General features: G+C 35.4%; 1 protein-coding gene across 1 annotated transcript in view; it reads left to right on the forward strand.

Moving 5' to 3' along the window:
• Positions 1–15,986, forward strand: part of ULK4 (unc-51 like kinase 4) — a 211,081-nt gene that overhangs the window by 33,956 nt on the left and 161,139 nt on the right. The window contains exons 19-20 of the mRNA XM_061996793.1: positions 3,849–3,932; positions 13,536–13,697. Coding sequence (XP_061852777.1) covers positions 3,849–3,932; positions 13,536–13,697 — 246 coding nt within the window. The remainder of the gene's footprint in view (positions 1–3,848; positions 3,933–13,535; positions 13,698–15,986) is intronic.

The raw sequence follows: 15,986 nt of genomic DNA on the forward strand, positions 1-15,986 counted from the left end.
CCTATGATATCAATAAATCAATATCTCTGCTCTATATTGGATTCACAATGCTGTGGAAAGGGAAATGGAATGATCCTGACTGATTTTAAATTGAATTATGGTGATTACTGGGTAGACATGATTTAAACTTTCAGTATAGAAGTAGATTCACATTAAAAATAAACAGAGGTTATTTGTAGAAAAGAAATATTGTTAATACTATAAATCAAGGATAACAGCTGCTCTAAACCCTCACCTTTCTTTTTCCTTATTCAAAGAGTAAAATAAGTTACTTCAAACAGAAAAAGCCTAGCCTTAGCTTCTTGGAAGCCTTTGAGTCAACTACATCATCTACTTGCTGTGCTATCACATAAACAGTGTGTGAGGTTGCTTGATAAAGGAATGAAAGTACCAAATAAATCTATATTTTGGTTTATAGGTATGGTTTTTTGCTGGACTCCTGTGTTTTATTGTCCTTATTATCGAGTTCTTTTGCATGTAGTGGTAGTGGTTGTCTTGGTTTTTGTAGCTTAGGAAGCATTGTCTTTTTTTGGTTAGACAGTTGCCAAAATTTGTCAAACATAGAGTCACAAAATTTGTTCTTACACTGAGAAATTATGTTATGGAAAATGTGTCCACATTCACAATTTATTTTATATATTTTAATACTTCCTCAGTTTTCCTTGGGGGGAAAAAATGAACTGAGCATCATTATATATCTTGCAAACTATGCATTTTTAACTGCTAGTGAAAACAAACCTCTAAGTTGAAAATTATATTTGGCAAAAGGATTTTGCACTGCTTGAATTTGTTTAGAAATTTAGTGGTTGAAACAAATCTGTTTACATTGGCTCTATAATGACAAAATTATTTGCATACACTGATCTTAATAGAGTTGGGTTTTTGTTCTGAAAAATTTGACCTGGCAAATTTTTGATGCTATGTGTTTGAAGCATGAAGATTTGTATTTAACTAGCTACTGTCATGTTTCAGGAAGATCTGTAGTAGTAGGTTGCATTATTTCAAGTTAAAACTAAGTAATATTTAGAGAACAGGACGAAACATTTGGAACTACTCTACACATAAGAATTCAAGGCACTGTGCCTTCGTAAAACTTGAAAAATACTGGTTTGACTTTTATGCTTGGAGACACTAATTTTTTTTGGTGTTTTTTAAGTAAAGACCTTCTTAAAGTTCTTTATTTGTCTGTTATATACATCCTTAACATCAGAATACTGTATTGTTGTAGGCATTTTGTTGCTTATTAAAGTGCAGAACAGTAGTGTTGAATGACCATACCAAAATCACATACCAAGTCAGTGGTAGTGTAATGAAACAAGAAAGTTTATCCCCAATTTATATCTTTAAATTGGAAAGAAAAATCTTATCTGCCTCTAATTCATTAAGAACTGTGCACAAAGTGTTTTTGGTTTTATTCTTTTCTTGTTTTGTTGCATTTTGCTGTTCAGCTTACTTGATAGTTTTATCAAGCAGCTAAATATTTGTCATTTAAATCATAAGTTTTCAAGGGCATAGCTGATGTTAGGTATTGATTTATTCCCTCTGGGGTTTTACTAAGTGTTTCTAGGTCCAACCATAATATTAATATTAAATAATGATAAAGATTATTTCACCTAACACTTAAAATCAACTTCAGCTGTCTAGGTGCAGTATGATTCATTAGTTTAAATACAGGATCATTGATTGCACTTCTGTGACTTATAAAATACGAGGGAAAAGTCCAGATAATCAATGATCCTCTGCAGTCCTAAACTCTGACATTACTTGTATACTTGCATGTGAGATCTTACATGGAGTGAAATCTTACACTCCATCTCTGCATTTTTTTTCCAAACAGAAGCCAAGAGCAGTTCATAAATAGCATGAGCAGACCTCAGGGAAGATGTTCTGTTACTGGACAAATTCCCTTGAGGCAAAGCTTTCAAGTTCTATGTAATATTTCTATTAATTTTGTGCCGTTTGTTATATTAGGATGCAAAACCTAAAGTTTAATCAAAATCAACATAGGCTGTGAGCAAAGAGTGGGAAGATTCCCCAGTGTTTGGTGATAGATTTAAATTTATTAAATGTCAAATTATGTAGGTGTGTGTAGATAATTAATTGTGGTGCTAAGTTTCATACACCTTTTTGCATTTTTTTTATTTCTAAACCTTGCAGGAAGTCATTAATAAATCTGAAGAATGGAAGAACTATTAATATTTCAGGACTGCACCACTTCTTAAGGCTTTTTATTTTATAGTACATATAATATGCATGGTTACAGAAAAACTTGACAGAGTTTCTGATTAATTTAGATGAGTAAAATGAGAAACATATGTGCCAGTTCCAGTATAGACTGTCATTTTAATTCTCTTTTGACTTGTAGTCTTCTGCCTTTTTCAGGGGGAGAAGATTCCACCTTTGGCTGTTAGAAAGTAACCTTCTATTCTTTTTTGAAACTTGGGCTGGCAGCATTTTCTTAAACTTACACATCAAACCTTGGAAGGAAAAGTATGATTAAATGTCAACATGTTGTTACTCAGATAAGATGAAGGAGGTGGAGTGCAGTAGATCTGATGTCTCTTGGATGTCAAATCACTCGTATTGTCAAAGGAGATGGTTCCATGCTTCCTAATACAAAGTTAGCAGAAATAAAGCTTAAAATATTGGGAGATATAACAAACTTTATTGATGTACGTTGCAAATAATGTTTTGATGCATTTTTAATAAAGAAAGAAAATGTTTTTACTAGGCAATTTAGTAATAGTCTTGCCTACTGATGTACTGTGCTGTAGTTAAATGTTTGACATTATCACATCATGTGTGTCAAATTAGTGCAGGCCACTCAGAAATCAGGAAGTTTTGAAAGTATGTTTTGTTCCTGTGTTGTTAATCCCCCCTTGCCCAGCAATACTTTTTATTACAAGCAGCTAATTAGAACGCTAAAAATCATTTGCTAATATACCCAGTAGAACTCAAGAAAGGTGTGATTTCTGAAGAAATGGTTGCTTGTCATCTGTTGTCAACTTAGTAAGACAACCTACATATGGATTTCATGACCTATCGTGTTCATACCATCCAATGCTCATTATTTCTCTCATTTCTCAGAAGAGGCTTTTTTTTTCAGTTGCTAATATCTGTGTTACTGGCCTAGATATGGAGGTTGTTTCAATTAATGATATCCAAATATCCTCTTTTAAACTTGAAATTTTACAGTATGCAGCTATGGGGGCTGGGGTAGGGAAGTGGAGTTCACTAGTTTTTAATGGAAGAATCAAAGCCTTCATTGAACTAGTAGTGAATGAGCATCGCTAATAAGTGCTTTCAAGGAAATGTACATAAAGATCTTTGAACAGTGTTCGTATGTACTGAAGGCTATACCATATAGTAAGTTTTATTAAAGTTTATATCTCCTTGTATGATTCTAAACCTTTTTTTTTCCCAAGTTGACCTATTTTTTTAGTTGCTAGACAGAAGTGGTTTCGTTTGTTCAGTATAATTAAATAACATTTCAAGAGAAGCATTACTACTTTTAATAATCAGTCGTCTCTTTCTGAAGCAATTAAGATGATTGAAAGGAATGCAAGTATATATTTGTGTGTATGTGAATTAGAATGTTCTGAAATGTCTTATGGGTTTTGGAGACTATTTGAATAAGGTAATAAAATATCAATTTCAGTGCTGCATGTGAAATAACATTCAATAGTAATACTGCCCTGGAATTGAATATGTTTTCAGGCATATGTTAATTTGAAGGCTGTACAATATGAACCTTATTAAAAAACTGTTACCCATTTTTTTATATGACTGAGATGATGGTGATTTTTATATTTTTGATTTAATCATTTGTGCCATTGGCTTCATTTCAGGAGGAAAAAAGAGAGCACCCCAGAGAATGCTGGGTTGTTCCCTCGACTGCTTACACTGTGCTAATGAGATGTCTTCGGGAAGGGGTAAGGCTCTTTCATTGTCCTCGATAGAATTTCTCCACTGTAATAACCCTTTAGGCATTGTGCAAGGAATGTAGCCTGCAGCACTGCAGTACCTTGTCAACCAAGGATTGCTCTGGAATTTAAATAATCACGATAAGACCATGACCTAAGTGGGAGATTAATGCAAAACCACAGTGTTGTTCTCTGTGCATTCAACATTTATGTAGTGCTGCTTGTCTTTTGGAAACGGGGCAGTAAATATAAATTACTCTTAGTAAATATGGAATTTATTAATGCTGTGGATCTCTTCAGAGAATTGTTCTGACAGTTTGCATCGTCCTCTTGCATTTTGATTTTTGTACATCTTTCGTAGATCTTTGAGCAAGATTTGCTTTCTGTTTTGACGTGATTGATACAGTTTTTGAAAGCTGCATTGTTATCCTACTGAGTTGTTAGCATTGTTTTGAGGCCAAAAAGTAGCAACTAGATTTGTTCTCATACGTTGGCTATACTATATTCTTCATTTTTCTTGATCATAACTTAACTGCATTAGAGGAAGGGAAGAAAAAGATGCATATATTTCCAATGTGCCAAATGAAAAAAGAATTGAGTAGAAGGTTTACATTTACTGTTTGTATGAGACCATTTGACTTTATTTTTGCCCAAGGCAAAGCTCAAGGCAGAAAACATGTCGGAGACTGCTGGAGGGGGAAAGCAAGAGAAATACCTTTTTTTCTTCTTTCTTTGAGATCTTTATTGCTTACAGATTGTGATTAATAGAGGAAGAGTTTAGATGCATTTTAATGTCTTCAGACCTTCAGGTGAACAAGAATGCACAGCTGTGCGTATTGTGGAATATTTCCAGCTCATAAATTACATAAGATGTAATTCTAAGGCATGTTAGACATGTTTCTTAGTCTTGAAACATGTAAAACTTTTCTTATCTTGATACGTTTTTCTTGAAAAAGTAACACAAAATAGAAGTACTTTTCCTGTGCAAGAGATGTAATTAAGTGTAAATTTAAAGTTATATCTAGGCTAAGCAATTGTAAAAGTGCATTTCTACAGCTTCTCTTTGTGAAGAAGCTTGAAGTTTTTAATGGAATTTTAAGTATTTGGACTTGTTTGTATGGGTACAATGCAAATGTACCAATACAAATTGCTCTTTCTCAGTTGTAACAGATGCAACTTCCCAGAGCAGCACCATTTGAAGAATTAAAAATAGTCATAAATATGTAAAGTACTTCACAACATATGGAAATGGAGCGAGAAACTTAACTACCCTCTTTTACTAACTTTTACTACTTTTTTCTTCCACTTTTGTAACAATCCTCTTATCCCCCATAACTTTTTCAGCCACCTATCTTTCTTGGAAAATGATGTTGCAGCATCTAAAACTAGATGGTTAAAATCATAGAATTGTTAGACATCTGTTTACAAGAGGGTTTTTTTTAAGGAAAGAATAATCAGTTATAAGGTTTTCTGCCAGATGTTTTAGATGCAGGGGTAGAGGAGGAATGAATAAAGATGCAAAAACAGAAAGAGAAGGATTTTAAAGTATTCAATTAAATTTACAGTGTCAGTTTTGCATTTTTTTTCTAAACTTGTGAGAGTAGGACTACTAAATTAGATGCATCCAGGACGATAGTAAATCAGTCTGTTCAATCTGTCACATTATTTAAGGAAAAAGTAGGTCTTGCAGTCTTTAGCAACAAAAGTCAGACAAAAATTTTTACTTAATGAATTCTAATGAAAACATCTGTGCAATGTTGTCAGACTGACTTAAAATATAGCCACATGTCTTAGAGATATTTTTCTTTAAAACATGTTTGAAGCTGTAAAACTATAAAATACTTGATAGATGAATCTCTGGAGACATCTAATCCAACCTCCTGTTTAGAGCAGGTCTAAATGCATCAGATTGTTCAAGGACATTTCTATTTGACTCTTGAATGTCTTGAAGAATAACGGCCCTACAACCTCTCTGAGCAATGCTGGGTCCACTCTCATAGGAAAAATATACAAGATTTTCCTTGTATATGATGAGAGCTTCCCACGTTACAACTTGGAACCGTTGTCTCTTGTCCTATGTCCATGCACCTCTGAGAATATTTGTCTCCAGCTTCTCTTTATCCTTTGATCAGATGGTTCCCTGAACCTGCTTTTCTCAAAGCTGAACAGCTTTCTCAGTCTCTCCTTTGATGTTCCATGTTCCAGCCCTCTCACCAACATGATTTCTTCCTATGATGTAGACATGACTGGCACTGTGGACAGAGGGCAGGCAGTGGATGTTGTATGCTTTGACTTTAGGAAGGCATTTGACATAATCTTTTATACTCTATCACTAGATTGGTGAGCTGTGAACTAATTAAATGGAAGATAAGATGGGTAGGAAAATTCACTCAAGTGATGAGTGGTGCAATCTATCTGGCAGCCAAAAACTAGCAGTGTCCTTCAGAGATCAACATTGTTTAATGTCTTCAGTAATGATCAGAGTGACCAACTGGAGTGTACTTTCCAGTTGGATAACACCAAACTGGTGAGGAAGCAGTGTCAATATGCTGGATGTCAAAGATGTTAGTCAGAAGGACTAGGACAAACTGGAGAAGTGGGCTGGTGGAAACCTCACGAGTCTCAACAATGAGCTTTACATTCTTACATTAATAATTAAGAAACTGTCATTAAATTTAACCAAACCATAACTTTATTTTAATTGCTCTAAGCTTATTCAGTTACGTTTTATGTCAATATGTTTTCTGGAGTGACTATTTGTGTATGGTCTCAGGATCTATGAAAATGGCAAACTAACTTTTTGTAGTATATTCTGAATTACCAGTGCATTAAGTGTATGCATTGTAAATACTTCTTGTTTTTATTGCCCATTAAGAAGATTTGTTTGATGTATTTAATAACAATTCAAGAAAATAAAACCACTTCATGTAGTTCAGTACTATAGTTTATATAGCTTTGGGTTTTGTAAGGTAAATTCACTATTTAATTATGAATGGCTCTGGAGTGTACTTGGATCTCTGGAGTTTTGTAAGATTCATCATTATCGGAGCTGAATTGCCCTCTGATACAGAACGGTAGAGTAGGAAGGAGTTTGAGGAGTGTGTGTGTTCCTTTAATTTGCCTTTAAAGGAACAAAATGTTCAGAAAATGCAAGTAGTGTCCTTCCCTATACCTCTATGCCTAAAAATCTAACACTGACAAGAAGTGTACATGAAGGTAAGAGGAGTTTTAGGAAGAGAAAGTCTTTTATCTATAGGGGATCACAAGTTCAGATTTCCTGTACTTCAGTGTGGTTAATTTGAGATAGAAGCTGATATTCAGTTCAGGTAAAGAACAGGCATGTTCAATGATGAATCAAAATAAAGAAATGGGTACATTGATAAACAAATAAATGATAAGCCTAATTTGACGTATTTACACTTGGTATAATGTTACAATCTGTAAAAACCCATGCAGTAAATGTTCCAATGTTTATTTACTAATCTTTTTCAACAACTGTTTCCAACAGTGACACAAAATACCCGTTCCAGGCATCTGTGTCTGTCGCTAAACTTGTAAATATTTTGTAAGGTAGCAGGATCCTGATTTGTACAGCATAAGTGTTCAGCTCTTCCAGCTCCTGTAAGGCAGTTGTGAAAGGTACTTTCCTTTTCATAAAGGATATTCATAGAATCATAGAACGGTAGGGTTGGAAGGGAGCTTTAGAGATCATCTAGTCCAACCCCCCTGCAGAGGCAGGGTCACCTAGATCAGGTCCCATAGGAACATGTCCAGGCGGGTCTTGAAGACCTCCAAGGAAGGAGCCTCCACAACCCCTCTGGGCAGCCTGTGCCAGGGCTCCCTCACTGAAACAGTGAAATAGTTTTTTCTTATGTTTAAGTGGAACTTTTTGTGTTTCAGCTTCATCCCATTACCCCTTCTCCTGTTACTAGCTACTATAGAAAAAAGGGATGTCCCAATCTCCTGACATCCACCATTTACATACTTATAAATGTTAATAAGATCCCCCCTCAATCTCCTCTTCTCCAGACTAAACAGCCCCAGTTCCCGCAGCCTTTCCTTGTATGAAAGATGTTCCAGTCCCCTGATCATCTTGGGGGCCTTGTGCTGGACTCTCTTTCATCCATTTAACTTAATTTATTCAAAACTCCTTTGTTAAAGTTACTCTTGTCTACTTCACCAAAAATTTATCATCTTCTCTTATTTGAATCCTCTCACTGCATCTGTTCTTTTTCTTAATCGTATTTAAGGTTCAGCCTAATCTTAACTAAGTGAAATTTCAGCTTCAAGTTTCTTTTCCTATTCTCCCCCTGTTCCCGTTTATGTTCCAGTCAATTCTCTCACCCTTCTGCTTCCATTGTTTTCTCTCTCCCTTCCTTCAGATCATCCTTTAGAAGGAAGATACTTTCTTTTTTTTTCTGATAGCTGTCTTAGAACTGATGATCTTTCCCATGTGAAAACTACTTTTTGAGACCGTTAATAATTTTTCTTTTTGATTTGGTCTGGATTGTGTTGCTTTGATGATGTCCTTCACTGAAACTAGGCAGTGGAGTCAGAAAATGTGCAGACCTCCTTTTACATTTTTCTGTGTGAAAACAGAGCAGAACCATTGAAAAGGCTTTCAGGAGCTTTTTATCTTGTCCATTTCTGTTTAGCATGTAAATATAAAGTACACAATTATATGCAATTTTAGTAATAACTTTGTAGAACCTGGAAAAAAATTATATATATATGCAGTACTTGCATGGGTAAATTAACATAAACAACAGAAGCTAATTAGCTGCATCTGGCTTTTAGAATATGCACAATCCCCTCACTTTAAAGCATTGCACCTGGAGAGTAAATTTGATTGAGAATTAGTGAATGAGGTTACAAAGGACAATTTTCTGCTCTAGGGATGTACAAGCTACCATGTAAGCAGGATTTTTTTCAATAAATTAGTGCTTGCCAGTACGTTTTGTAGTACACATTGCCCTGTTTCATATGGACTTGTTCTTTTATGAGGGAGCAAGGTGTGAGTTTGAGGGTTTTGGTTCTGACCTGATGAGGAATTTGAATAATAAAAGATACATTTTAAAGTAACTCACAATAAATAATATAAGACAGTATGTTTTATGGTGTATGTCCTTAGCAAGAGCAGTTCTTTTACAGAAATTTGGAGGAGAGTAAAATCACAGAATCTTAAGAGGAAGGGACCTCAAAAGATTATCCAGTCCAATCCCCTTGTCAGAGCAGGACCTCCTAGAGTAGGTCACACAGGAACTCATCCAGGTGGGTTTGAATGTCTCCAGAGGAGACTCCACACCCCATCTGGGCAGCCCATTCCATAACTATTTTCTCAGAAAGTATAGAACAGCCTCTAGTATGAAATTCATAGTCTAAATTATATATATTCTCACTTTTATTTCTTCTTAAGGTATATTTTTGTGTGTTTACTGACAGAACTGGTGATAGTATAAAATTAATGCTCTGAATCATATGCATTCTCACTTTAATTTCTTCTTTAGATATCAGTTCTCTAGCTTAGTGACAGAATTTCTTTTTTTCCCCCCAAAAAAGATATTTTCAAGTTTTATTTCTATATGTTTCTTCTTTCCCGTGACAGCTTGATGTTACAAATTATTGCCAAATTAAGATTTAATTCCTAACATCCTGAATGCTCAGGATGATACAGCTTTACTTCATTATGTCTGTAGTTTCTTTTTATTATGTCTTTTTTAGGTTAAAGGAAAAAGTGTGTGGCAGTTGATTTAGAATGATGGTGGAATACAGTGTTACTTCCTGAATCTTTCTGCTTTCCCAGTGTTTTTTTGTCAGTATTATGCTTTTACTCAAGTGCATGTATCTCTACACAGTATAATATAAAAAGATCATAAAATGTTTTATTAAACCTTTAGAGAAAATTATGCTATTCTTAGGTAGTATGTTGATTGGCACAGTGTACATTCCATGTCTCCAAAAGTTCTAGTGCACTGTGAAGTTTTTAACAATGAAATATCCTGTAGGTTCCATTATTTGAAAAAATGAATGTGTGTTCTTTGATGACTTGATTTGTACTTTTCCCCTAACAACTGGAATAGAAAGACTTGATTAAAAGAAGTTTTCTTTTAGTAGTTAACGTATATTTACCCTTTTGGTATTTGTGTTCTCACTTGGGGCTCGTTTTTACTGAGCATCTGTGACTTCAAATGGAAACATGTCTGCAAGTGTTCAGCATGACTGAAAATTAGGAGCTTTAACTGTATTTTATAAAACTAGTTGAAATCTAAACCCAGTGAAAGTATGTGCTGCTTTTTGATGCAGTTCATGATGTGGGCAGAAGTGTTACATGAAATCACTTTACTCATCTCTTGAAGATCTATTTCTATTCACTAACGTAGCTGGTAACAGGACAGGATGACTCCTTTAGTTAGAGGCCAAGTATTAGTTTAGGTCAAGCATCCCAACCAGAAGTCTAATTAAGCAGTAAATGATACAAATCTTGTTGCTTAGATATTGCTCAGCAACAGATCCCAGAGGAGCCGAGATGGACAATCTCAGGTAGCAGCAAAGGGAATTACTCTGACAGCCTCATAGAGGTTTTTAGAGCACTATGGTAACACATGACCTTTCTCTAGCTAAAACGGTAGGACTGTTTGGCACATGGCATAAGTCAAAGGTGGCTGCAAGAAAGTAAAACGCAGCAGAAGGATGGCGAGGGGGAATGCAGGCCCACTGCTAAACAGTGAGGGTGCCCTGGTGTCTGAGGGTGCAGAGAAGGCTGCACTGAACTACTGAATGCCTTCTTTGCTTCAGTCTTTACAGCCAAGGCCGACGCTCAGGAAGCCCAGTCCAGCAAGGATAACAGGATGGCCAGGACAGCAGAGGTCTTCAAGACCCACCTGGACATGTTCCTATGTGACCTGATCTAGGTGACGCTGCATCTGCAGGGGGGTTGGACTAGATGATCTCTGAAGATCCCTTCCACCCCCTACCATTCTATGTTTCTATGAAAACAGATCTTCAGGACCAAGTTTGATGTATAAAATATGTAATTGGATTTGGAAATTTATGAACTTTCTTACTAACTATTATCCACTGTATAATGCTTTGATTATTATTAATTATTGGGATTGTAGTGCATTTTTAAAGTGTCTCTGCCTGCTTAAAGCAGCAGCGGGGTCCTAATTGCCATTTCTAGTAATTACTTCATATATGAGAGATTTAATCTGACTATTAAAGTTTTAATTATTGATTTGATTTTACATGCATATAGTCAGTTTGAGAAATCATTTTCTTTTTACTTCAGCTGTACCAAAAGACCTCCCAAAACCCGAAAATCATAAATACAATTTGCAGAAAAGTATTAAAAATCAACTGTATCTATAAAAACTTTGAGAACCTTAGTTTTGGTAAACAAGTTTGTTTATTTAAATCTTTAATAGATGGAAATTATACAATATATTACAGTTTTTATTACTGCACAAACAGAGAAGCTGAAATCTTTTTTGGCTTCAGGTCTGTGGATCAGAAAGAAAACCAGAGAAGTGAGTAGAGTTTTATAAAAGAGTATAACTGATTTAGCTGGGAACAGACTTTGGTATTTCTTTAAATATATTGAGTAGAGCTGTAGTTCTTTGGGAGAATAGGAAGGATTAGCATTAAAATGATTAATACAGCTGCTTTTTTTTGACAGCATTATACTAGAGTTTCCAAACGTTTCTACCTCAGCATGTATATTTTAGAATACCTAAGTCAGTAGAAGCAAGAGTGGATGTTGAATATATTTTTAATGAAGTTCTCTACTTCTGGAAGGCTTTTGTAGTGCTTACTGGAAGGTTTCATTATCATTGCTCACAGTTGGTGGGTCTGACTGTGAAGATAAATGTCGGAAATCCAAAGGTTAGTAGGATAATGTGGAGATTAGTTTAAGAAAGAAATCAGTTAGATATAATGATGAATTATTTGTGAAGCCAGGCTATGAGGTAGACCTGACAAATTAAATTGGTTGTCCTCACATTAAAATTCACTCTTGCTGAACTCAAGAATGCCATTTAGGACATAGTCAAAAAAGTGCACTTATTCATAGTTAAAGAGTGAGATACATTGAGGCAATGCACATGCAAAACAGCACCAGCAATCAGTCTTCCAGTTCTATTAAGGTAAAGATCCTGCTTTTAAGTGAAGGCAGAGGTTAAAAAAAAAATAGTAAAAAAGAAGGTGAAGGAGAGAAGAGACTGACTCTGCTTTTATGAGACCTATATTAAGTTAAACTTATTTTGGAGTCAGTAACAGTTTTCTTGAGAACTGCTGCCACGTGATGTTCTTATGACTGGTGATTATTTTGACTTAATGTTTTTTGTTGCATGGAGACATTGTTGTATTATTGTCTGAAAAGTGGATTTGTTACCTGATGCACAACTTGCCAATAACTACACACTTGAGTGAGACATTGTTGATTTATTTCAGGTTTGCAGAAGCCCTGGTGCTCAGTGGTAGTTCTACAAATGAAGTATGCCAAAGGGGCTTTCTGTGCAGCACTTATATACATAAACATTAGCATACTATACATATCTCATTCTATTATATGGTTAGTCACAGTTTTGCATATTAGTATAATATTCCTGTCATTCTAAACATAGGTCTACTACTCATACTCTAATACGGTCTTCAGTGGTCTCTGATGGTTGTTCACAAGTGTTGCCCATAAAAGGAGCTCTAAAAGTTCATTCTCCAGTCAATTTTATCTGATTTCATCCAGACTCTTCCCCAGTCTTCCATCATTATGTTGCAGTCATCGGCAGTTGAGTATGTAGCCAGGTTGATATTCACTTAGTTCCTGGAATGTAGCATGTCCTGACCTGTGTTGAAAACAAAATTTCCCTTTTTCTTTTATGGCATGTATAACAATATTAATACTGTTATGTAGATATTAAATGTACATGTACGATGGCTTTCCACAAAGGATTTTGAAGATAAAATTATTTGATTATTAGTAAAATTATGAAGGATTCAAAATCTATTATGGAAATTTGGGGACTGATGCAAGACTCAATGGTTTATCTTAAACATTGGTTGGGATTGTCTGCTTTGGAAGATAAGGGAGTTATGGAATCATAACTTGACTTGAAAGAAGGCATTTTCTTTATCTTGAAGGGTTATTGGCTCTTCTGAATAAAGAGGGTTTAGTATAGTTAATTTCACTATAGTTAACCTCATTAATGTATGTCTTATAATCTTGCTATCTAGAGCCTGTTGTAGAGGTGAGTTTTGATACAGACATTCATTGATAAAACACTGGTCATAGAGCACCTCTAGCGTAACAAAACCTTTTAATTTTTTTAGTGACTAGGTTTGGAGTGATCATTTAGATTTGAAAGATTTTGTATTAAATTGTGTTTGTATTAAATTGTCTTTGCAGTAGAAGAGAAAGTGTGTGGTGGTAGGATTTGTAAACATGAATTTGGAACAAGGTGAAGTTTCCTATGAAATTACTTTGGCAGGTATCAAATAAGAAACCACACTAAGACAGTATAAGTGAAATAAAACATGGATATAAGTGGTAGTTTAAAAAGCAATGAGAAACGTTAGAAACATTTGTATATGAATTCTCCTTTCCTCTCCTTCCTATAGGAAGACCGGGTAGTGAACCATCTGGCAGCAAAAATAATTGAAAATGTTTGCACTACTCTCTCTTGCCATGCACAAGGATTTGTAACTGGAGAAATTGGACCTGTCTTGTGGTACCTTTTCACACATTCTGCAGTAGATTCTCTGAAGATAACTGCCATTTCGGTAAGGAATTTCCTTTGTGATATGGAAAGGTTTTGAAGTTGATTTTGAAAAGAATTTTGAAATGAACCAGAAATATTTTTGAGCATATTTTCTACATGTGTATGTACTTCTATTTCACATTACATTAAAACATATTTACAAGCTTTCTGAAATTGAGAAGTGCATGCATTACAGTCCAGTGCTTATGAAAATTTCTTGCTATTCATCATTTTCTAGACCATATATTTTCTTATGCTGGGGATAACGAGTTATGTTTGAGAAGTTTAATCTTTCAAAGAATCAATTACATTCTTGCAAAGTCTTTTTTTCGTGATGTTTTACATGAAAAATGTTTACTCTGTTGATCACAGACTTTGTTAGAAGAAATTTGAAATCATCATGTTGCTTTCTATAGAATTGTCAGGGCTAGTGTTGCTTTGAATTTTTAAGTTAAAATAGGATGATAACAAGACAAACAGAGCAAGCTAAAAGTTTGGAAGATTTGTAAGACAGAATATACTTAGCAAGGCTGGGAGTTTAATAATATCTCTTGTTGACAAGACAAAAGCCTACCCAACAATACAGGTGATCTTTCAATGTGAGGGTGATGGAGCCCTGGCCAAAGCTGCCCAGGGAGTGTATGGAAGCTCCTTCCTTGGAGGTCTTCAGGACCCACCTGGAGACGTTTCTATGCAACCTGATCTAGATGGGACCTGCTTCTGCAGAGGGGTTGGACTGGATGATCTCTAAAGGTCCCTTCCAACCCCTACCATTCTATGATTCTATGATTTTAGAAGTGAACACTAAATCGATGTATTTTAAATCAAGTGTGATAATGGATGCTCTTTTCCTGAATAGAACTCAGGCTCACTAATGAGTTTACCGTTGGTTTCTCACATAGCAAATGCTGATGTTGCTGCAGCAGCAGTCTCTGCTTAGACACATATAACATTGAGGTAATGAGAGAGAGAGAGAATTAAAAATACATCTGAAATGAGACTGAAGAAATAGTTATGCATTTATTCCACTGTTTTAAAAAATAAATGTTTACCTCTGTGTAGTTGTGGCAGTCTTGCCTAGAAAATCAACTACTAAAACCCTGGGAAAATGTGTTGACCTCTTAGAACAGTCAATTTAACAGTTAACTTATTTAGTAAAATACATGTTACAGAAGCCTTTGTTCCATGTCATCTGAAATTCTTTGTAAAAACAATCTTTAGAACTTCTATCATGAGATTGTCAGTCTAAAAATGTAAAAAATATATGTAACCTTTACATAGAGCATTTATAGCTTAACCATGCTTGTGAATCTGGCTGGTAGGCTACTTTATCAGCAAGGCTTTTTTTGAGCCTTTATCCATTTGATCTGTGAATTTTATGCTCACTTATCATGGCAGTATATATGGTAAAAGACCAGAGATTAGAATTATAATTTCCTTTACTTATTGAGTATTTTAAACAAATCTGCTCAATCCTTTCTTCTGTCACTACTTTTGCCATGAGAGATGTTTTCATCCTTTGCTTTCCATTCTTATCAATCATTAGACTAGGCAGTTGTTCTTTGTTACTTGATCATAGTTCTTTATTTTTACCTCTTTCAACTAGTCCTGATGTTTTTCTCCAGTTTGTCTGCTATCCACCTCAAGAACTTTGCTTTGAGGTTTACCTTTCCCTTGACTCTCCATCTCTGGAGGTTTCCAAACCCACCTGGATGTGTTCCTGTGCTACTGATTGAGGGGAGCCTGCTTTAGCAGGGGTTTGGACTGAGTGATCTCTAGGGGTGCCTTACAACCCCGACCATTCTGTGATTCTGTGACTTCCAACACCAGGCTTTTAGAGCTGCTCCATTTGTTGGGGCCGGATGGTTATGCCTGTTCCATGTGTCACAGTGAGGAGCATATATCCCAGTCTGTCTGAACTGCATTCAGATGTTGAACAATGAAAGACCATGAGAGGAATGTCAGTGGGCTTTATTTTTTTTCCCCTCACCTCTTGAAAAGTCATTTTTTCTCTTGGGCAAGCTACCACTACTTATGAATCAATGAGGCATTTTAAATTGTTCAGTCAAATAGTGCCAGTGTTTGTTTCATCTCTTCCTAGTGAGGAAATGGAAAGTACTACAGATTTTGAGTTCATCAGTTCCTTAGCTACATGTCGTGGCAGCTGTGATGGAGCAACCTGATCTGTGTGGGCTTCTTGCTCAACCAGGAATGGTAAATACAGTGGTATGTCAAGTAGGTTAGCCTATATATACTGTAGTTCAAAGTTGAATCATCTGGCCCTCCTGGGTTGATACTCATAAGACTTGCA

The sequence above is a fragment of the Colius striatus genome, chromosome 5 (genome assembly GCF_028858725.1).
Source record: "Colius striatus isolate bColStr4 chromosome 5, bColStr4.1.hap1, whole genome shotgun sequence".
Lineage (NCBI taxonomy): Eukaryota > Metazoa > Chordata > Aves > Coliiformes > Coliidae > Colius > Colius striatus.